We start from the raw sequence: 23,360 nt of genomic DNA, 5'->3' as shown, positions 1-23,360 counted from the left end.
CGTATTTCCGATCTTCGGGTTACATTGTTATTCCCAGTATAGATGTTTGATATATTATTGGTAACGGCCTAAATATTATACTGTAAATCACTTAGATTTCACAAATACTTATTTCTTCAGACAGTTTCACGACAGATTTATTTACAAAGTCGACGAAATTTGGCAGTCCGGAAAACTCGTAAAAATAAATCCCATGCGAAATGTTGATAATTTACAGTATCTGAGGTCTCCTTTAAACTAAATGGGTGTTTTGGGGTAAATGAATATTTCATTTATCCAAAAATGTAAGGTAGGTGTTGTGTCACGCCCGATTTTATTTTATCTGCACCAGATTTTTTTCAAAATGACCCTGGCTGTTCACGGGGCAATAAACCTAGCAAACAAACAAAATCTTTACAAAGGGAAAAGTGTTGAAATGATATGAGTTCCGAGTCATACAAAAATGATATGTACACCGACTAGTACGACAATAATCAAGGTCAAGAAGCTCATGCAGCAGCCATGGTGCCAAGGTCAGAGGAAACTCGGGCTAAGCTTATAATGTAATTATAATATAATTATGATGTAGCCGACACTGGTCGGTGAAACACTGACGGACCAGAGAGGATTTCATCAACGTATTTAAAATTCTAAATAACATCTTTGACAAAGTTACATCCAATATGTTTCTGATGGATGTCAACAGTCGACTTACATAATCGGGCAGAATCGAGCGGCTTATTGGCAGGATAGGGCATTTAAAATGTTAGTTATGTATCTACATTTGTATTTTGATTGTAAATGGGCATATATAAAACCGTACGGCCTAATTTTTACAAAATAGGACCTATTGACATTTTACCAAAAGACGATTTACAGGATCGGTTGGCTTACTGACAGGAGTGGGCCTCTAAAATATCTATATAAGTCATGCATTTCCTTTGATTGTAAAGGAAAGTTTAGTTTTAATAAAATGATTCTAATTATTGAGTTTATATTTCCCTACGCACTGGGTTGCGCAGTACGAAATAACGATCGATTTACAGGATCGGGCAGGATCGTATCTTTAAAATGTTGGCAATATATATTTTTTATTGTAAATGGGCATAGATGTGTCTACTTTAACATTCCATACATACTTGGTCACGCTTGACATTATTACCTAGTTTGTTTGACCAAAAGACGATTTACAGGAACAAGCATGCAGCTTATAGGATAGGGCCTTTGAATCATAAGTTATGTATCTCTCGACTTTAAACGGCCATATTCAACAGCTCTTCTACATAACAATAAGCAATACAGAGGATAATTTTTAAACAAATATATTTTTTTGGTGAAAAGCTTTGGTGAAAAGCCGTGAATCTGCTACGGTGATATACTTGTGGTAATGTTTGTTTGGTTTTTTTTTAAACTTTTCTATCTGTACATATATTATATAGCATTCTGCACATGTCGTGGTAGTACGCTGATAGTCCGTTTTCATTGAAATGTACTTTGTCTGCCGCGAACATCGAGGGATGGGTGCAAATTTTCACCAATCTATTTCCGAAGTCACGAGACCATATGATCTCTTATTGATTGCAGATTGCTGACGTTTAGTCAAAATGTCCCTGAACTTTCCCTTTGAAACAATTTCTTGCACACAGGCACAATGCCTAACATGGAAGCTTGTCTATTCACAAAAATTGAAATGTTTCTCGCAATTTCAGCTGGGCAGCTGTTGAAATATCATAATCCTATATGCGACAAATAAACACAAAATCAGCTATGCCTACATTTCCTGAAAACTCTTGATTTGGAGATTAAGAATATAAAATGTACATCTCTGGCTACCCTACGTATAGTCTGTGATCATTATGTATACATATTAAATCATATCAAATTAAATGCATTGTGAATATATGTGTTGTTGTTTATGTCTAAGAGAGCAGCGTCTCAGCACATTCTTATGTTTTTAGGCCGAGCAACATGACAGCCAAGTATACAGCAGGTGCTCGATGGTGCTGGAAATGCTCAGAACGACTGGTTAAATTTTCATACTTATTAAACTCGTCAACAGTGTAGAGAAAATTATACTTCACTTAATGAATAATTGTTCTGGGTCGTCCAAAAGTTATAGATCTAATTAATACAAGATTGACTGTGGACAAGTCGCGATTTAAATACGAAACTAAAATGCTACTTCTACTTCATGGTCTCGTCTGAAGTATCGTTAAAATCTCGGTGACCTGGTTTTGAGAATTCTCCATGATGGCGCCAAATCAATGTACTAAATATTGTTATTTATTCGGTATAATTAACAAGGAAGATCGTTATTGACGATTCATTGGAATAGCTGTAAATTGATCTTTCCTACAATAATCCGTCCAGTTCAATAAGAGGTAAGGCATCCACATCATTCGGTATTTGAATATGTAATGTCAAGGTGTGACAACATCGCTTCGTAAATGGACGTCTCCATGAACTCATCTTGGGTCCAAATATTTGGCCTCTTCAGCATAAAATTATTGTGCAATATAGCTATCCAGGCAGAGCACAGTTTGACGTAAGACTGTCTTTCAAAATGCTAATCACTTGCCAATCTTGCATCGATCTCCTATTATTGGAAGACCGCCAAGCACTACGCGTGTTTTTGCTTTCTACAATTCTGCAAAATCGGACGTTTTCATAGAGAATAATAAATATTTTTCAGCGTAGAGTTGTTATGTAATCGTAAGGCTATTGAGTTATATGTTAATATTCTCTTGGATTCATTGGCACATCTAGCGATATTCACTAATCTATGGAAATGTTTTTGATTATTATGCGAGGTGTCTAGTGACGCAAGAAAAGGCGGGATATTCAAAATGACTTTTCACAAATTAATCTGCTCTAAATTTAAGAACATTACGTTTACTTAAGCCTTTTAGCACGAATTATGTTCAATTAAAATTGAATGATTAAATGAACTAACAGCCATCCATGCTCTCACACAGAACTTAAAGCTGAGACAATGTTTGTTTACCTTTCAAAGGTCATCTAGATGTTACGTACATCGGGTTGGGGATGTTATTACAGGGTATCTATCAATAAATATAGATATCCATGATAATTGGACAATAGTTATAATATATGGTGGATATTTCTGTCAATTCAAGTTATTAAGGGAAGTGATTATACTTCGTTGTGAGGCGACTACAATGACCGCAATGCCTTATATGATTGTAATAGGAAAGGGTAATTATGAAAAATACCCTGCCCGTACCAGACTTATAACTAGCAGTCTTTCGCTCTCATGGCAAGCATCCTAAATTATCTTTTGGTATTTTTGTTCTTTTCAGGTACCAAAACCAACAGTGATGCCATGTAATTTGCCTGCGGAAAATTCTTGAAAAAATAATAACACAGGTAAATTAAAAGGGTTTAAAGGATACATTACAATACTGTTTATAAGATCATACATGGAAACCAGTAAAATACAACACTGATGCTAGTTTCCCACTTTTGCGAATAGATATAAAAATAACTGATCCGATAAGAAATTTAAATAAGACACCAGGCCGCGGGAGCAGGGGGGGGGGGGCTATAGGTTTCCTCCGTATCTGTCTGTCTGTCTGTCCGCCCACTCCGTTTTCAGCACTTTTCTCTGCCATCAATAGTTACAGTTCCAAGCCAGAATTTCAGGGGTTTGGGGTCAAGGTCACCGTTACTATTTTTAGCCCACCATCATCAGATGGTGGGCTATTCAAATCGCCCTGCGTCCGTGGTCCGTCGTCCGTCCGTCCGTCCCTCCGTCCGTCCATAAACAATTCTTGTTATCGCTAATCCTCAGAAAGTACTGAAGGGATCTTTCTCAAATTTCATATGTGGGTTCCCCTTGGTGCCTAGTTATGCATATTGCATTTTGAGACCAATCGTAAAACAACATGGCCGACAGGCAGCCATCTTGGATTTTGACAATTGAAGTTTGTTATCGCTATTTCTGAGAAAGTACTGAAGGGATCTTTCTCAAATTTCATATGTAGGCTCCCCTTGGTGCCTAGTTATGCATATTGCATTTTGAGACCAATCGGAAAACAACATGGCCGACAGGCAGCCATCTTGGATTTTGACAATTGAAGTTTGTTATCGCTATTTCTGAGAAAGCACTGAAGGGATCTTTCTCAAATTTCATATGTAGGTTCCCCTTGGTGCCTAGTTATGCATATTGCATTTTGAGACCAATCGGAAAACAACATGGCCGACAGGCAGCCATCTTGGATTTTGACAATTGAAGTTTGTTATCGCTATTTCTGAGAAAGTACTGAAGGGATCTTTCTCAAATTTCATATGTAGATTCCCCTTGGTGCCTAGTTATGCATATTGCATTTTGAGACCTATCGGAAAACAACATGGCCGACAGGCAGCCATCTTGGATTTTGACAATTGAAGTTTGTTATCGCTATTTCTGAGAAAGTACTGAAGGGATCTTTCTCAAATTTCATATGTAGATTCCCCTTGGTGCCTAGTTATGCATATTGCATTTTGAGACCAATCGGAAAACAACATGGCCGACAGGCAGCCATCTTGGATTTTGACAATTGAAGTTTTGTTATCGCTATTTTTCAGAAAGTACTGAAGGGATCTTTCTCAAACATTTTTATAAGTTCCCCTTGGTCTGTAGTTCTGCATATTGCATCTTGGGACCAATAGGAAAACAACATGGCCGACAGGCAGCCATCTTGTATTTTGACAATTGAAGTTTGTTATCGCTATTTTACAGAAGGTACTGAAGGGATCTTTCTCAAATTTCATATGTAGGTTCCCCTGGTTCCTGGTGTTGCATTTTGGGACCAATCCGAAAACAACAGACAGCCATTATCGCTAAATCTTTAATTTTATATATAGGTTCAATTGTTTAAAAAGTACTAGAGGGCTGTTTCTGAATTTACACAGATTAGTAAGACTTAGAGGAAGGGAAAAGTAGAGAAAAGTTCAATCTGACATGGAACCTATAAAGATCATTCAATGGTGGGCGCCAAGATCCCTCTGGGATCTCTTGTTAGCGAGGGCCAGGGGGGGGACACATATGGCTTTATAGCAAGTATACCCAGCATGCTTATTTACTTTTGTCGTTGATAGTGTGCTCTGTAAAAAGGTTAAAAAAAAGTTAGGAAAGTGATTGCATGTTCTTTTCTTTCCTTTTAGGTTTGGTTGTAGGACAGGAATGCCACCAAATAAAAGCAAACGTCCATTCCGGGACGAAAGTCCAGGTATGTATTTGACACCTGTTTGGGTTTAAAAAATTAAGGAATGCTGGTGAAAGTTAGTATATAACTTTGGTATGAGTAGCTACAGACCAAGTTTGAGTTTCAGGTTTTTTAAGTAAAGGTCAAGGTCATTCAATATTCTTATTTATGTGATAGGCCACTCGTATGTTGTTCAGTGAGGTAGTCACCAACTAAGAAGAGGCCTGTCTTAAAATGACCCTGGCTATTCGTGTGGCAATAAACCCAGCAAGCACACAAAAGAGTATTATCGACTCACTGAATCATTAAGTTTCAAAGAATATGAAAATATGATGTTCAGACATCCAAAGGTTATAGAATATGAAAATATGAGAAGGCTGAAAAGTTATGTTTTGTTTAGAACAAGATGGACTTTCTAAAAAACAAAGGCCAGATACGGAGGAAGAGGAAGATGACAAGGAGACACAGGATGGTGAAAAGAACAAAGGTAGGATTCTAATGCTATTGATGATGTAGGCATGTCAAATTTATTTTTAGATTATAATTAGAAGAGAAAAAAATTACAATAAAAAATGAAAAAAATTAGACTTTAAAAACTTAAAAACAAGAGATAACATGTACAATATAATTTCAACAGCCAAATGCTGTTGTCTTGGAAATTTTATATCATTCCTGGTGATTGGTAAAAATTATTTGGTATACTTAATATTCCAGTAAAGGATGGTTAAGTATGGAATGGTGGTATTCCATAAAATTGTACACCCTGTATTAAAGATAGGCATGATAACCCTGTATTAACAATATATGTTAGAAGCCTTGATACTTTGTTTTATTGTTCTCCACGTGGGGCAGTTGCCTGGTACTGACCGTAGGTCGGTGATTTTTCTCCAGGTACTCCCGACTTTCCTCCACCTCCAAAAGCAGGCATGTCCTTAAATGACCCTGGCTGTAAATAGGATGTTAAACACAAACAAACAATTATTGTTCTCTTTGTTACAGCCAACTGTAGTAAGGCGGGAGGTAAAGTGTTGCGTAGTCCCAGTGTGTCGTCCCACAACAAACCTGCAGAGGTAAGTTACCAACAATCTGGGACTCACTGGTAGTATTACATCATGTTGTAGATTTCTATATCTGTTTGCACATCATTTGCTGAGTTTACTTAAACAAGATATCAGGTTAAAGATGGGTGCAAAATATGTTTTCAGAGTATGTTTTTTCTCTGCTGTTTGAGTATATTTGTGATTTTGCTCAACCCACTTTGAACGTTAGAAAAAATATTACGTAAATTGTGCTTTATGCAGTGAAAGTATATTTGTTAAATTGCACTGACTTTAGCTTATATTCATTATGGCTGTACAGTGATGTTGTTTTCGATGACTACTCTAGAAAAGATTCATTCATGAGCTTATGTTTGTTACACAGTTGTTCAGAAAAGACTTGATTAGTGCTATGAAGCTGGCTGACTCGGAGCCCCTCAATGCAGACAACTATCACCTCATTGCTGATCAGTGGAAGCAGGATTGGGAGAAGGGTGTCCAGGTTCCAGTCAACTCTGAAGCCATCCCAACTGTTGAAGTCAGGTATTAAAGAATATTTAAGACTAATGGTGGCCTGACGATCGAAAAAAACAAAAACATTAGTCGAAATAATAAAAATAGAACCAATCACTGATGACGATTTTGAAAAGCAACTGATCGGAAATGTTGTGAAGTGTTCATTAATCTTTGGCTTCGTGTACGGTATTTTTGTAGTGTTACCAAACCAAGAAGTAGTTGATTTTATATATTTTACCGATATATTTATTGGTCGTTTACAAGTGATTAAGGAGATTGAATTATATTTACTACTGTTAAATGCTTCGTTTGTGTTCATTTTTAAAACATATTGATAACAAAGGTTAAGACGTGTAATAAATGTACGTAAGATGTACATAATTTTCTACAGAATTCTGTGTTAAATTTAGAAAACTGATTATGATAGATTGATTTAGAGTTTTTAACGTCAGGGTGCCTTTGGCACCTGCCGTTATAGGCGTGGTGGGAAAATGTTGTTACTGATAGATCTGTTCCGGCTAACTATTCCTCATTTCTGTCATACAAATGATATACATCCGCAGCCTAATATAGTTCCTATTTTGATAGCAATTATTGACTCAATTTAAGTGATGTAAACCGTGTTTACTGCAATTATTTAAAATGAAATGTGAATGTTTGGTGATCTAGACTATTTTAGAGTATAAATATCAACCTTTTTCCTCGTCAGTATATGCAATTTTGTTGGCGTAGGATTACGTAGTTCTGTCTCGATACTGCCTTGAAAACGAAAGTAGAAAAATCAGTTCGATCGTCGTGGAAATTTACATGCATTCACAGAGAAACTATCCACATCTGTTCATCCTGAGTTCATATGCAGGCACATTTGATAGCTTAAAACCAATCCTATTTACGTAGTCAAATGCACCCGAGCATTCCAAGAGATAACATCAGCTGTCACGTGACTCATCACTAGTCAGCTGTCACGTGACTCATGTCTACTGTAACTAAACCAACGACCGTTCGCAGTTTCATATTCATTTGTATGTGAGGTATGACCAGGAATTGAGAGCAAGTTGTAACAAACTACATTGCCGTTTTTCGTGAGGATTTTATTAAATATGGTTATTATTTGTTGTTTGAAAAGAATCTAATGATTATGATCCGTGACTGATCATGAATACATGATGTACTGGCGTCGGTGTCAAAACTAGATATGTCTCGTCGGACAACGCGACCGCAGTTTTCTATCGGAGTGAAAATGTGTTACTACGGGTCATAAAATAGATGTTTGATATGCCTTATTAATAACTTATAGTATAAATAAAATTTTAAAAAACTTCGGCTGTGTACATCTTGGATTTTATCTTTAGTTGTAGTTACTTGAACAACATGTTCTGTTAATAGACCGATTTGTCGTTCAGTTGATTCTTTTTTCAAAGTTTACAAGCAGCTTTACTGATTCAGGAGTATATCAATAATCTTCCACAAGCATTAAAGAAATGGGGAAACAACTATACTCAGCTATTGTAAAGTTGTCAGCTGATATATATGTTATACATGTTTTCTTGAATATATATAGAATAGGAATACCAGGGCCAGATGAAGACATTTCATCTGATACAAATGTAACTGTCTGACTATAAAATCCAATTTTAAATTTCTTATAATATGACCTCAGACCCTGACGTTTCTCAGGGCCTTTGGCCCTTTGATTGATTATTGGTCCTGAAAGTGAAACTAATTCCGATCAAGATAGAAGACACAATATATTGAGGGTATTGATCATATCCTGGACTGTTCTGTCCTGATCACTACTGCTATTGTCTCTGATTTATATGCAGGGATTTTCCTACAATAGAAACGGTCTGTTAAAAGAACACATTCCCCTAAAAAAAAACTTGTGAAAATTCTGAATTTGCCACTGAAAAATTCCCAATTTTGAAGTCACTTTTGAAATTAAGTAAGTTTTATCTACAATGACCTATACTAAGGTACTTTGGGGGGGGGGGGGGGGGGGGGGGGGCTAGATAACAAAATGAAATCTAAAATAGTACAAGAGCAATATTCATCAAAGAAAAACTGAAATTTGTATGAATTTCACTATTTTATGTTTTTCCCAATGTCACATTTTGTTGCGTAGAAATTCAATGGACCCTGGAACCAGTTGAAATATTGTAGGAAAATCCCTGGTATGATTCCTGTTGTGTGTGTACTATGTTCTTTTAGAGGTTGAATCTCCAATCAGTTAATAGAAATTGGAAATGGTCTACAGCATAGTTTGCCCTAACAAAAAAAATCTTGTTATTTGTCTTTACATGGTGGAATTAGTTTGTAACAATTTTGTTCTTGAAATTTTCAGTGAAAAGACGTCATGGACAAAGCTTGGTGGAGACTTCAAAATGTAAGTTTTTCGAAAAAGAATAACCTGTTTTAGTGCATATTTCATGTTAAATAAAAAATAACTTATATTAAACAATATCATAGCAATATGGCCGTCTCAAAGCAGTTCACTCATTAGAGTCATTATTATCCATGGTCATTGGGCTTTTAGCAACCGGCCAATGTCTTTCTCAAATCCAAGGGGAGAATTCTGCTAGATCAGTCATTTTGGCACAGACAGATTTCACACAACATTTCTCGCACTGATCTATGAGGTACTCTTTCACTGCTGAGTCAACTGGAACACTACAGATTAAAGTATCTTGTTCTAGGCTACAGTACTATACACACACTGCCCTAACCGGGATTCTAGCTAACAACCTGTTTGGTCAGGTAGCCCTGTGTCCTACCACTGTGTCTCCAAAATATTTCTGAGATGATTATTTATTTGTAGACCTCGAAAGTTCCTGCATGCCACGAAGGATGAAAGCTTTCAGCAGAGTATCCATGAGTTCACAGGGATGCAGCAACTATCAGAGTCAGTTGTCCGCTATGATTTAGACAATCTTGATGTATGCTGGCTACAGAAGGCAAATGAAGAGAGAGAAGAAAATGGTAGGATTTATTAAGAAATGAAGTAGACACTATTGTCATAGAAAATAAAGATTTATAATTGAGAAAATTTAGTTTTTGACTAGTGTTCTGGTAGTCTTTGATGATTTCTCGGAGATTGTTATTTTTGGGCCTGTATCTGTCGAGGTCAGGAAACTCGAACACACCAAAATATTTATGAATTGTTTGATGGTCAATTTTTATTTTGCTTCATTAAACACATCAAAATAATGGTTTTGAGATAAAAATGACCTAAATACAGTCGAACCTGTCTATAAAGGACACCTAAGGGACAAGACAAAAATGTCCTTTATAGAGAGGTGTCCTTTATATAGAGGTTCAACGAGTTATGTCCCTTATAAACAAAGAAACAAACCAAAGTCTGTTTTTAGTACACTATATGTCTCCTGATTTATTATATTTAAAGACTTAAACAAATGAATAAAAGACAAATACTTAAAGATAAATGCTTAATTAATTAATTTTCAATCATTCATCTGACACAAAAATTGAAGTTGATATTTTTAATAATTTATATTAAGCCTATAGTTTCAAAACAAATCTTCACAATATCATACTATACTGAATATCTATCCAGACAAATACTCAACATAGTCAAAAAAGTAAAGGTAATTCTTATCATAGTAAAACAATTTTCATTAATCCTCAATATTTTGGAAAATAAATATGTTTGAAATATCTTTTCTATTACAACATTAACTCTTTATAAATGAAAGTGCATTTTCTTCTGATAATTATAATCCCTAAGCATTTATTTTGAGACATATTTTCTGAAATCCATGTAGGGATTTAATTTAATAAATACCGTTTTCTGGTTCAGTCAATTAGTATAGTGTATACAAAGACAATCGGAACTCTTCAGCTGTTCTTAATATGTTACGTAGTCATATTATGAGGACTTCCGAGTGTGAGAAAATGGCGGCTGACAACCATGTGCCTGCCCTGTCAGATTTGCATACGGTTGATTTTGTAAGTAAAACAATAATGACAGACATAACTATTGCTTTGTCCCTCTTTTGTTGGTCTTGATAATTATTTAACTACCCCCTGACCATTCTTGTTGTCTAGGCTATGGTTGAATGGCTAAGCTTAGCTGTCACCGGTGGAGTTGAGTAAACAAACACCTCTGCCGATGGCTATCGGTCACTCTCTTGTAATTACTGCCCATTGTTACAGCAACTTACAGGTAACAGGACAATTAGTGACTGATGAAGTGGCTTCCTAAGTTAGCATTGCTGCCAGGGGAGTTGAGTAATTAAGGCTTTGCTTGTTATTTAGAAACATTTTACACACAAATATCAACACGGCTTTGGTTTCATGTGTCCGTTATACAGAATTTTTAACAACTTTACGGACAAAAATAAGTGTCCGCTGTCCGCATTAGGAAGGTGTCCGCTTTATACATGATATTTATATAGTGATTTTCATTGGGGATTCCTGGAAGTGTCCGTTATGGACAGGTGTCCGCTATGTAAGGGTGTCCGCTATTACAAGTTTGACTGTATATAGTTTGTAGAGGAGTTGCCTCCCTTGCACTACATTGCCTATGGGCTCTGGTGTCCAGTATTGTCATATGGTTTATGACAAGAAAATTGTTTGAAATTAAAATTGATAGAGTTATTTCCCTTGCTACATAGCTAAGCCATTTGGGGTGTTGTGTATTTCAGCTGAAGTCCTTATACACGAATGGACAATGGAAAGGGTCATTGAAGCCTTAGAGAGTCAGGTATGTCTTTTTTATCAATTGCTGCTTTTAAGTGAAATTTAAAATGATCTAAAAATTAGTTGGGCAAAGCATTGCCCTAGCTTGTCCAGGGTATTATGTACCCATCCAAAAAGGTGGCTGTTGTATAATATGAAGTTTTGCCTACTTAAATTTGCCTTAAAATTCTTAGAGCAAGATACATAAACACAGCAATTATCAGTTTGGTCATCCAGTGAATTAAGAAATTTTGCAAAAAGACTGAAAAAATCGACACAAACACATAATTGTTAATTTTTATCTTGTGCACTATGGGGTATGCTTGTAAGCAGAATCCAGTGGAATTTCCTTATTGTAGGCCCAATCTATTAATAGTCTGATTTATAGAATTAGTTTACATCACTGCTGATTTTCATCTTGAGGACGTTCCTCACTGACAGGCGACATACTGATATATGCTTTTAAAATCATATTCTTTGGCAAACCAGACAGTTCTACAGCAGCTAAAAAACGTCTCTTATTGTGTCAATGATTTATATTATCATTGTACTGGTGTTATGATGTATCAGTGTACTCACAAAGAAGTCTGTAGATTATTTTTCAAGTCTAGGTAGGTTGCCACAAATTAAGAATGATATGCAATCATAAAATTTTATTTATTTCTTTAACATGTGATTAATTTTATGACATGTGATATGATTATTACAATGGATTTCTGTAATTGTTTAATTCTACTGTTTCATTAACGACCCTGCATGATGTCACAAATATGAAACTAATTATAATATTGAATCTAAAATTTATTCTATCTGGTGTAATCTCTTGAAATAACAAAAAAATATTGCAAATCATTTAATCAACACAAACAAATAGTTGTAATTCAAATCACTAACCCTGATTTTAACATAGACCCCTCATATACATTTTACCTTCTTTTTGGATTGAGATGAATGTTCGATGTGGCTTTTTTTCAGTGTTATGAAAAGATGCAGAACAAGAAGAAGACTGAGGAAGGACTTGGCATTGAGTATGATGAGGATGTGGTGTGTGAAGTCTGTCGCTCGGTAAGGTTTTACCTGGGAGGAGGTCATTATCTTGTGTAATATAGAGATATTGGTTTGAAGTTAAAGAAATTTGTTAAGGGTTTCTTATCTCCGCACTCCAAGCAGTCGGCGTAATTTTGACTAAGGCTTCATAGCATGATGCATTGGGGTGGTTGACAAAACACTAATATCCTTTTCAGATGGTTGACTTCCTGAGATAGTCTTAATAAGCATTTCCTCTATAGTTCAGTTTACCGTTTACAATTTTATTTCGATTGATATACGGGGAAAAACTAGTTTTTCAAAGCATTACAGTTCCCAATTAATCAACATAGTGTTACATTTCCATATTATTTTAACTTCCTGTTTGAAAATTCTGATTAAAAATGTTTTAAATATGTCTTCAAAAACCAACATAAACTGGATGTTGATACTCATCTGAGTCACTAAGACACCCAAAAAGTGCATTTTCACCATGAATACAGTCTTTTGCAGTACTTACTACCAAGTTTTACAATTTGTTGGATTTGTTGTTACAGCCGGACAGTGAGGACAACAATGAGATGGTGTTTTGCGATGGCTGTGATATATGTGTTCACCAGGTAAGTTGAGGTAGCCACCAGCTGCTACAAAGGTACAATGCTCCAAAATGACTGCCAAGGCAATAGATCTAGCAAACAAACATAAACCATGACTGTCGAATATTTGATGTTTTTTGTATAACTTTGGGCAGTAAATTCATGTAAATTACATTAAATTTAATGGTATAGAGAAAGTTGTTTTAATAATTAGTGTCAGGTATTGCATGTTTAGGAATTATGTAGAACCTTTTGAAAAAAGCATTATAAAATTTGGTACTGAAAATTGGTTTTAGGCATGTGATGGCATACAGAAAATTCCTGAGGGGAGCTGGCATTTTCTATGCATGTTAATGTTCATTCAATGTTCTATTACTGAAATATCTATACAAATCTTTCTTTAATTTAAAGATTTTCATGAATTAATCAATTCAGAAACTTTTGAAAAAGCATGATAAATCCTTTCTATTAAATGTATTAAAAATTTGTTTTAGGCATGCTACGGCATACAAAAAATCCCTGAGGGGAGCTGGCTGTGTCGAGTATGTGCCCTGGGTATCAAACCTCGCTGCATACTCTGTCCAAAGATAGGTGGCGCCATGAAGAGTACACGGAGCGGGACCAAGTGGGCCCACGTGAGTTGTTCACTGTGGATTCCTGAGGTCACCATTGGCTGTGTTGAGAAGATGGAGCCGATTACAAAGATCTCACAAATACCTGTAAGTAAAGATCTTACAAATACCTGTAAGTAAAGATCTCACAATTACCTGTAAGTAAAGATCTCACAAATACCTCTGAGTAAAGATCTCGCAAATATATGTGAGTAAAGATCTCACAATTACCTGTAGGTAAAAATGTCACAAATACCTATGAGTAAAGATCTCACAAATACCTGTAGGTAAAAATGTCACAAATACCTATGAGTAAAGATCTCACAAATACCTATAAGTAAAGATCTCACAAATACCTGTAAGTAAAGATCTCACAAATTAACTGTTAAGTAAAGATCTCACAAATTAACTGTTAAGTAAAGATCTCATAAATACCTATGAGTAATGATCTCACAAACAACTGTTAGTAAAGATCTCACAAATACATGTAAATAAAGATCTCTCAAATACATGCGAGTAAAGATCTTGCAAGTAATTCTAAGTTAGTTATTAGTTCTGTTACTTTGAAGGACATCAGTTGTCATTACGGTTTAAGGAAAGTTTCCATGTCTAATTAAGAGTTAAACTGTTATACGCGATCTTGTTGATGTTATAATTTCCGTTGTCTTATTCATATGTAGTGCATTATTCAATATGTGCTATTGATAGACTTAAAAAACTTTCATAATTCATAAGCTACAAACATGTAAAACCTAATAAATTGAGGTTTAATCCCTTCAATACAAAGGAAACTTTGGATTGTTTTCAGGGTTGATTTTGGACATAATTGTTCATGTACATAGTTTACATGAAATTTTGAACTAAAACATGAACAAGTTACTATGTTTGAAATTGTTTTCATGATTTTCTTATTTTTATTCATTACACCAGGGCAAAGATATAAGTCTGCTAAATCATTTTAAAAACTTCACAGTATTTAAGAACAAATAGGTAAAGGCATTTGAAATTTGGTATGTTTGATTTCAGGCAAGTCGTTGGGCATTGATATGCTGTCTCTGTAAGGAGAGGACGGGAGCTTGTATCCAGTGCTCCGTAAAGGCTTGTAAAACAGCTTTCCATGTGACCTGTGCTTTTCAGTACAAACTTGAGATGAGGACGATTCTAACAGAAAATGAAAGCGACGAAGGCATCAAGCTTAAGGTACTAAACTGAAGGAAAGAAGGAAAAACAACTAGGTTGGGAAGGAAATGGGTCTTTGTGTAAACCTCAATATGTTGGTACAGGTACTTTGGTATCAAAACCAAGTGGAAAAAAGAAAGGAAGTTTTGTTTTGACTATTGTGAGTTTTGCAGCCTGTGACACATTGCAATTCTTACAATTCATAATGACTTTTAATGAAATTTGCTAGAAAGAAAGGCACTAGAGCCAGATGTGCATGAAGCAAGGAATTTTACGTTCAACCATTTTTGAGTTTTTAGCCCTTGACACTTTAAATTTCAATGCAATGCAATTCCTGCATTTCTTGACATATTTCAATGAAAGTTGAAGGAAAGGATGCCCATTTGGGGTGGGAGGGCGTAACATTAACATAGGTAAGGAATATTTTTCTATGACTGTATTGATAGTTTACCTTCATGGTCAGTGTCATTTTCATGCATCACTTGTGACCTTTTGAATGCAGATGTTCTGGACTGAGTTATTGTATTTCATACTTGAAGCAGTTCATATATTGGCTGATGCGTATTTCTATTGCATGACTATTTTATTCTTTTATAGGGATATTGTCCCAGACACAGCAAGAACCGAGAGCATGGAAATTCTGATTCAGACACTGATTCTCCTAGGAAAAGCCTGTCCGGGTCTCCACGAAAAGAACTCACTGACGAGGAAATCGCTAGAATGAGAGCAGAAAAGTTAAAACAACTGGAGGAGGAGTTCTATAAGGAGATTGATACAGATGAGATTTCCAGTGCCTTGCAGGTGGAACCAGGCACCATAGAACTCATAGCCGCCTACTGGAAACTCAAACGCAAGGTAAGCTACTGGACATTCAACACAAAATAGGGCTATTAGATATTCAACACAAGATAGGGCTATTGGAAACTCAACACAAGAAAGGGCTATTGGAAACTCAACATAAGATAGTGCTATTGTAAACTTAACACAAAATAGAGCTATTGGACACTCAACACAAAATAGGTCTATTGGAAACTTAACACAAGATAGGGCTATTGGAAACTTAACACAAGATAGGGCTATTGGACACTCAACACAAGGTAGGGCTATTGGAAACTTAACACAAAATAGGGCTATTGGAAACTCAACACAAAATAGGGCTATTGGACACTCACCACAAAATAGGCCTATTGGAATCTCAACACAAGATAGTGCTATTGGAAACTTAACACAAGATAGGACTATTGGAAACTTAACACAAGATAGTGCTATTGGAAACTTAACAAAAGATAGTGCTATTGGAAACTTAACACAAGATAGGACTATTGGAAACTTAACACAAGATAGGGCTATTGGACACTCAACACAAAATAGGGCTATTTGGAATTTCAAACACAAAATAGGGCTATTGGACACTCAACACAAAATAGGGCTATTGGAAACTTAACACAAAATAGGGTTTTTGGAAACTCAAACACAAAATAGGGCTTTTGGAAACTCAAACCAGAGCAGTCTACAATGAACAAGCAATCTCTAGTTTCATATTTTATGTTACAGACCATGTTTGATACTCCATTGCTGATGCCAAAGACAGAAGAGGAAGACCTGCTGGAGAAACAACAGGAGGACAGCCTCATCGCACGGATGAAGATGTTTGTACAACTTCGACAGGACCTGGAAAGGGTAGGTTCAATGAAAGGAACAGAAATTTTCATTGTGTTTCTGGCATGAAGTAGCTTTATAGCATTCATCCTGCCCAGCTGCCTAGTTGACCAAATTTATATTTACAAAGAGCTATACAAAATTAATAGGAGTAAACGCATGGATAAATCTGTAACTCCTATCACTATTGAATACAGAATCATACACCACTTTCCTGAATTTGTGAAGAAATGTTTGTTTTAGCTCGGTTGGCAGGCAGGGAAGTAAATGTTTGTTTTAGCTATGAAATAAATGTTTGTTTTAGCTCGGGGAGGTAAACATTTGTTTTAGCTCAGGTAGGCAGGCAGGGAAGTAAATGTTTGTTTTAGCTCGGAAATAAATGTTTGTTTTAGCTCGGGGAGGTAGACGTTTGTTTTAGCTCGGGTAGGCAGGCAGGGAAGTAAATGTTTGTTTTAGCTCGGAAATAAATGTTTGTTTAAGCTCGGGGAGGTAGACGTTTGTTTTAGCTCGGGTAGGCAGGCAGGGAAGTAAATGTTTGTTTTAGCTCGGGGAGGTAAACATTTGTTTTAGCTCGGAAATAAATGTTTGTTTTAGCTCGAGGAGGTAAACATTTGTTTTAGCTCGGAAATAAATGTTTGTTTTAGCTCGGGGAGGTAAACATTTGTTTTAGCTCGGAAATAAATGTTTGTTTTAGCTCGGGTAGGAAGGCAGGGAAGTAACTTTTTAATCAATTTTCTTCTTTTCATTTTGTCTGTATTACAGCAATTTGTCAAAATACTGATAAAGCCAGTACTTCTGTGTTCTACGTAATGATTGTATTCTAATATGTTTTCTGTGTTGTAGGTACGGAACCTGTGTTACATGGTGGGTAAAAGAGAAAAGATGAAGAAACAGTTCTACAAAATGCGTGAGAATGTGTTTATGGGTCAAGTTAAGGTGTTGACGGACAGCAAGGTGTCATTGACAGAGCGCGAAGTGAAAAGGATTGCCAAGAAGTACCATCATCACAGTATCTATGACTGGAAAACTGTGGAGAAGTATGGCTTCAATCCTACGCCTGTTCTGGACGAGGAAAAGGAAGAAGAGGACCCATTCTTGGTATTAGACATTCCTGAGGAACCCCTTTCTCTTGATCTTAATGCACCGTCATTAGGGTCTCCTTGTGAGGAAAACACAAAGACAGATTTAGAATCTGAACCAGAATCTAAACCAATGCTGCCTGTGGTTAGGAGAGACCCAGTATTGAAAAAAGGATTTTCGCGAAGAAAGGCAAAACATGTGAAAAGGAAGTTGATGAGGGCAGCATTGACTGTTGAGGATTGTGAGGAAGATATTGATGTAGTTTCTGACAATGTCCCAGTTAAGAATCCTCTAGATGGTCTTGATAGTGTGTCAGAACCAGAGCAAGTCATTGAAAAATCTCATCGGCGTGGTCGACCTAGTCGGCAAAGTCGAAAAAGTGACATTCAACAGGAAGTTGAGGAAGTCTCGGACAATAAGGTTTGTCCAGAGAGTGAACATAGAGAAAAACGGACACGATCTAGTTTTCACGTTCCTTTGTCGGAGGAGGAGGTGACCCAGTCTGTAACAAAGACGTCAGTCAAAGAGGAACAAGATTCAGATTGTAGTGCTTTTAATCAGAATTTAGAAATTGATGTGAAAACTGACAATGTTGATGATAAGGAGAGTGAATGTCCTGTGAAAGAAGACATTGAGGATAGTTGTACATTTGTGGGCTCAAGAGAGCTTCGGAGTACTTCAGTCAAATCTGAGGTGATACCAGCACCAAAGACAGAGGAAGCGTTAAAGCCAAGACCAAATAGCAAGGTGTCTGACCGTGTGAAATCTGAGCTTAACCAGTATATGAGGATAAACAAACTTGTGGTTCCCGATAAGATTAAGATGAAAGTGCAGAGAGGACTTTTTAGAGCATCCTCGAAATCGAGGTTAAAACAATTAAATGGTTTGTTAGACCGTAAACAAACCCGTCTCGACAGTTTCTTCAAAAATGGCAAAAAAACTGACATTGTAGACTCAACATTAATAGATGAGTCTGCCTCAATTAATGGACACAAGTCAGTGTCACGTGTGTTGAACGAGATATCTCCTTCCAAGACTCGTCAATCTGGAAACAGCTGGTATGGTTCACCAGCTATTTCTCCGAAAGGATATAGATCTCCGCCTGTGTCGCCGAGGAATAGCCTGGGCAATTACCGAATTCCCAAAAAAAGCAGTTCGGTTGATGAACAGATTGTCTCTCGGGCAGGGGAAGATAACTCTCTGACGGGATTAATAAACAGCTCCCCCAGGCCTGAAACAAGGAGTTCCCGTCGCCGTATAGATGGGGTGGATTCCAATAGTAGAGACAGTTTCAGCCGTCGTAGCAGCAGGGAAAATTCTCCAGACAGTACACTAAGTTTACAAAGTCGAGGCAGTAACTTTCGGGGTCTGGTTAGGGTAGGGGATAGTGATCGTGTTTTAACAAGGGCCAGTTCTCCCGCATCATCCTACAAGAGTCTCGATCATCACACAGACTACATTGACGTAGAAAACTTGTTCCACGAGGCAGATATTGCCCCAAAGCGTGTGACTCGAAGTCAGATCAGTGACAGTGAGTGTTCACGAGATTCTACGGACTTCGTCTACAAGGCGATCACTGTCTCATGTCCGCAGTCTCATGTCCTGACCAAGGCAAAGGCTCATTGATATCATCTGTAATGATATTTAACGGCTCAATAACTAGTTTTATGTCTTTTAAGATTTATTTTTTTTGCAATTTAGCTGATGTAGGTAGGGAATGCAATATAATCATGTTTGACCATTATTTCAGTTGTATCAACTGTTAATACAATTCTATTTCATAAGATCACATTGGTTCACATTTTTGGTTTTGGGACATACATTTCCAAATCACAGGGACAAATATGTCAAAGTGTTAAATGTCTTTCAAAAACAGGAACATCAAATTAAGTACTATTAAAGATTTTTGATCAAAATAGATATAATTTTTAGAAGTTTCAAACAAACCATTATGTTGCAAGCTAAAATTTCTTCAATTCAAGTGGCATTTGTATGATATAAAAGGATCTATTTGTTTTAAATGAATATTATTCATGATCAGTTGCACACAGAAACTGGCTTTCAGTTGATATACATGAAATATATTAATCCATTATTTATTTCTTTAAATTTCCATCCATCTACATCTATATGTAAATCCTATTGTTATGAATAGTTGACAATCAACTATGCATACTTTCTTAGTTTAATTAATTTATTGAAAGCATGAAAAGTTAAACACTTTAAAACTATTATTGAGTAATAAATGTTCAACTTTTAATATTTCTTTATGTAGATTTTTTTCTTATGAATTTTCCAAGTGTCAAAAATACTGAAATGTTTTCTGTCTTATGATTAATATCGAGTTAGAATTCAAAGCATGATGGAATTTTATCACTTTATCATGTTTAGGATGACCCATACTTGTCTGAAATTGAATCAGTTATTTTTGATTTTTACATTATTAACATGTCCTGTAGCTAGGGAGCCATGAAGTATGTCCGATTCTATGTACGTAACTTGAGTTTTTACCTCTTTGGTTCTAAGTTATATTTAAATCAACCTCAGATTTCCCAAATACGTTCCCAAAATGTGGCATTCTGGAATTAAATGGCATTTAGAGACGGTGCTGTGTGATAATCTGCTTGCAGCTTCAAAACCGACAAGTTCTTGTTTTGTAAAGAAATCAAACGAAAGTGCATTTTAATTGGAAGTTACACCAAGATCTGATATTAGCTAGGACAGAGTATCGTAGGTGAAAGGGGAGGGGCGAAGTTGATCAGTTTATTTTTCTTGATTTAAGTTTGTCAAACTATTTGAGAATTCAGGTTATTCTGTAGAGTTATAACTTACAAATCATGAAAAACCTGTTCAAATGCAAGCTTAAGGTTGTTTGTGTTCATCTAGAAAATTATGCATAGATCAATACTTAATTGAAATCACAAATATATTGATTTTAGACTGCATTTATAAATTCAGGTTTTTTGACATGTTGTTTACATATCAATATAGGTAATGTCAGACACTTATGTTTTTCCAAATTCATTTAAATTACTTGTTTCATTTTTGTTGCTGATATAAGAGTTTATAAAAATCTAGGGATTGAATTGGTTTTAATTATGTAATAAAGAGGTCAGTGCTGCAATGTCCACAAGTAAGAAATTAAAAGTACTTAAATTTGAAGGATTACAGCCATGAATTATATGGTCACCATTCAAATTGTTCGAACTCTTGAAAACAAGTTATCACCTCAAATAATCATCATGATCAATATTCTTCTGAAATAAGGACATTCAAACTATACAGAGAAACGCTATTTTTAAAATACCCACTGCGAATCTACATATTACAACTTTAGTGAAAACAAAAATTATAAAATTGCCTCAAAGTTTATTCTTTATTTTCTAGAAATAGGTTTGACTATCACTATCTGTAATGAATATGAGGACTTTACACAATATATACCTGCTATCATATTTATGTTGAACGAAAAATACTTATATTTGTCATACGAACATGACTGAAAGCATGGGTACCTCAAAATATCTACGTATTGGATATGCATTTATATTACATATGCATGTAAGAATTTTTAACAAATCCAGTCAGTACATTGTACCTGTTTACATGTATGTTGTTTTCACTGTGCCATTACAGGTGTGATAGTAATTCACTTCAAACTCATAACTACCCAGTAAACTGAAGCCCAGTTTCGGTAGAATGTTGTTGTTGACCATTAAACAAGAAGTATGTACACGTACATTAAGCCGGTTGATGTAGCTGTCATCATATGATCAATTCATCTTAAATGTGTTGAAAAATTTATTCACATATTTTCGTCGACTATTTATAAAGCTCTTCATCGACTTACGAATCATTACATCCACTTCTCACATATTTCATTCATGACATTAACACTGTACTAGAGTATATGTACGTACCGCAGGCAGCTTGGTGTATGTTGGGAGCGACATCGTCATCCCAAATATAGGATTAAGTTCAATACTCAAATTCATGTCTAGTCCCGGTATTTCAGTGGCAAAGTGTGAATAATCTTTTAAAGTTTGATGCATACATTGAAACCTGACTTTACCGACCACTGTCTTTAACAACATCCTGTATCATCCAGCCATATCCACCAGAACCGAGACATTCACTACCTTTTCCGGAATCCTGCATAAATTTTCGACAGAAATGCAATTTACTGTTATTTTCTCTCTGACTTTATTGACCTATCCCTTTACAAAAAAAACTTTTCCCAATAATGCTGCTTAGTAATTTTTCACAGGACCTGACAACTAGACTTTAAAGGGTTACCAGAGCTTCCAGTTGACCTTTTATTTTAGCAATATCAGGAGTCAAATCACTACTTTTCAGAAATCGAACACATTGATTCAGTCCAAAAGTGTGTCAGCAAAGTCAGGTTTCACTATATTTGCATAAAATGTCCGACAAGATGTATGTTAGCCAAAAAAGTATTTTGTAAATTAAACTTTTATATTGAAAAACGATTTCTTCAAAGTGCATGTTTGAATTAATTATTGTTCGAGATCAATGAAAGAATTTGATTATGACCTGGGAGATATTTTTGAGAAATAACATATGAAGAGATATAAGTCCATTAAATTTTAATCAAATGTCTATGAAAGATTTATTGTATTTGGGAAAATATATTTTTACATTCTTAAATCCTTCAAAATTATCTGGATTGAATCTGATGACTTGTGTGTGTCTTAACTCTGAATTACCATTCATGTTGCAATTTATTGGTGTAGTAGTCTAGAAAAGTAGACATAGTTTTCATTTATTACAAGATTCATGAAAAATGTTTTATTTCTGTAATGCTTGATTCTCGAATCCTGAAAATAAGTTAAGAAAAGTCTTTTTTAACGTTAATTAAGGGGAGGTTATTCATTACTAAGAAAGAATTTCTGGTATTCAAATATGATAATTTGTTGATTTTCATTAAATTAAAGATTTAAAAAATAATGTTCATAGTATTGTCTGTGTAAATACTATCAGCAATAGGTGTAATGTATATAGCATATATTAAAATTATCTTTTTATGAAAAAGAAAATCTATAAAAAATAAATGCTGTGCCAACATAAATGTCTTTTGTTTTTAATTCGCACATCTGGGAATGACCAACACCTCATCGATGTTTGTACTGTAGACTACGGACGTTCTGTGTCCAACAGTCCATCAGTGTTTGTACTGTAGACTACGGACGTTCTGTGTCCAACAGTCCATCAGTGTTTGTACTGTAGACTACGGACGTTCTGTGTCCAACAGTCTATTAATGTTTGTACTGTAGACTACGGACGTTCTGTGTCCAACAGTCCATCAATGTTTGTACTACGGACGTTCTGTGTCCAACAGTCTATTAATGTTTGTAATGTAGACTACAGACGTTCTGTGTCCAACAGTCCATCAATGTTTGTACTGTAGACTACGGACGTTCTGTGTCCAACAGTCCATCAATGTTTGTACTGTAGACTACGGACGTTCTGTGTCCGACAGTCCATCAATGTTTGTACTGTAGACTACGGACGTTGTGTGTCCAACAGTCCATCAATGTTTGTACTGTAGGCTACGGACGTTCTGTGTTCAACAGTCCATCAGTGTTTGTACTGTAGACTACGGACGTTCTGTGTCCAACAGTTCATCAGTGTTTGTACTGTAGACTACGGACGTTCTGTATCCAACAGTCCATCAATGTTTGTACTGTAGACTACAGACGTTCTGTGTCCGAAAGTCCATCAATGTTTGTACTGTAGACTACGGACGTTCTGTGT

General features: G+C 35.8%; 1 protein-coding gene across 1 annotated transcript; it reads left to right on the top strand.

Annotated features, from left to right (window-relative positions):
• Positions 1-2,203: 2,203 nt before the first annotated feature.
• LOC117329742 lies at positions 2,204-22,670 on the top strand. The gene is made up of 16 exons (XM_033887849.1): positions 2,204-2,360; positions 3,300-3,366; positions 5,146-5,210; positions 5,587-5,673; positions 6,186-6,256; positions 6,609-6,766; positions 9,081-9,122; positions 9,555-9,715; positions 11,401-11,459; positions 12,410-12,499; positions 13,018-13,080; positions 13,551-13,775; positions 14,694-14,867; positions 15,444-15,701; positions 16,401-16,526; positions 17,349-22,670. Exons 3-16 carry the CDS (start codon positions 5,165-5,167, stop codon positions 19,209-19,211), a joined length of 3,423 nt encoding a protein of 1,140 aa, XP_033743740.1. The 5' UTR covers positions 2,204-2,360; positions 3,300-3,366; positions 5,146-5,164; the 3' UTR covers positions 19,212-22,670.
• The last annotated feature ends 690 nt before the right edge of the window (positions 22,671-23,360 follow it).

The sequence above is a fragment of the Pecten maximus genome, chromosome 6, assembly GCF_902652985.1.
Source record: "Pecten maximus chromosome 6, xPecMax1.1, whole genome shotgun sequence".
Classification (NCBI taxonomy): Eukaryota; Metazoa; Mollusca; class Bivalvia; order Pectinida; family Pectinidae; genus Pecten; species Pecten maximus.
This window is presented reverse-complemented; position numbering and strand designations above follow the sequence as displayed.

What these genes read in the sequence shown, in the direction of transcription:
- LOC117329742 (XM_033887849.1), top strand. Translation starts at nt 5,165, where the DNA reads ATGCCACCAAATAAAAGCAAACGTCCATTCCGGGACGAAAGTCCAG. An exon ending in CCCACAACAAACCTGCAGAG is followed by an intron (nt 6,257 to 6,608) that starts GTAAGTTACCAA and finishes TTTGTTACACAG; the next exon opens with TTGTTCAGAAAAGACTTGAT. An exon ending in CAAAGATCTCACAAATACCT is followed by an intron (nt 13,776 to 14,693) that starts GTAAGTAAAGAT and finishes GTTTGATTTCAG; the next exon opens with GCAAGTCGTTGGGCATTGAT.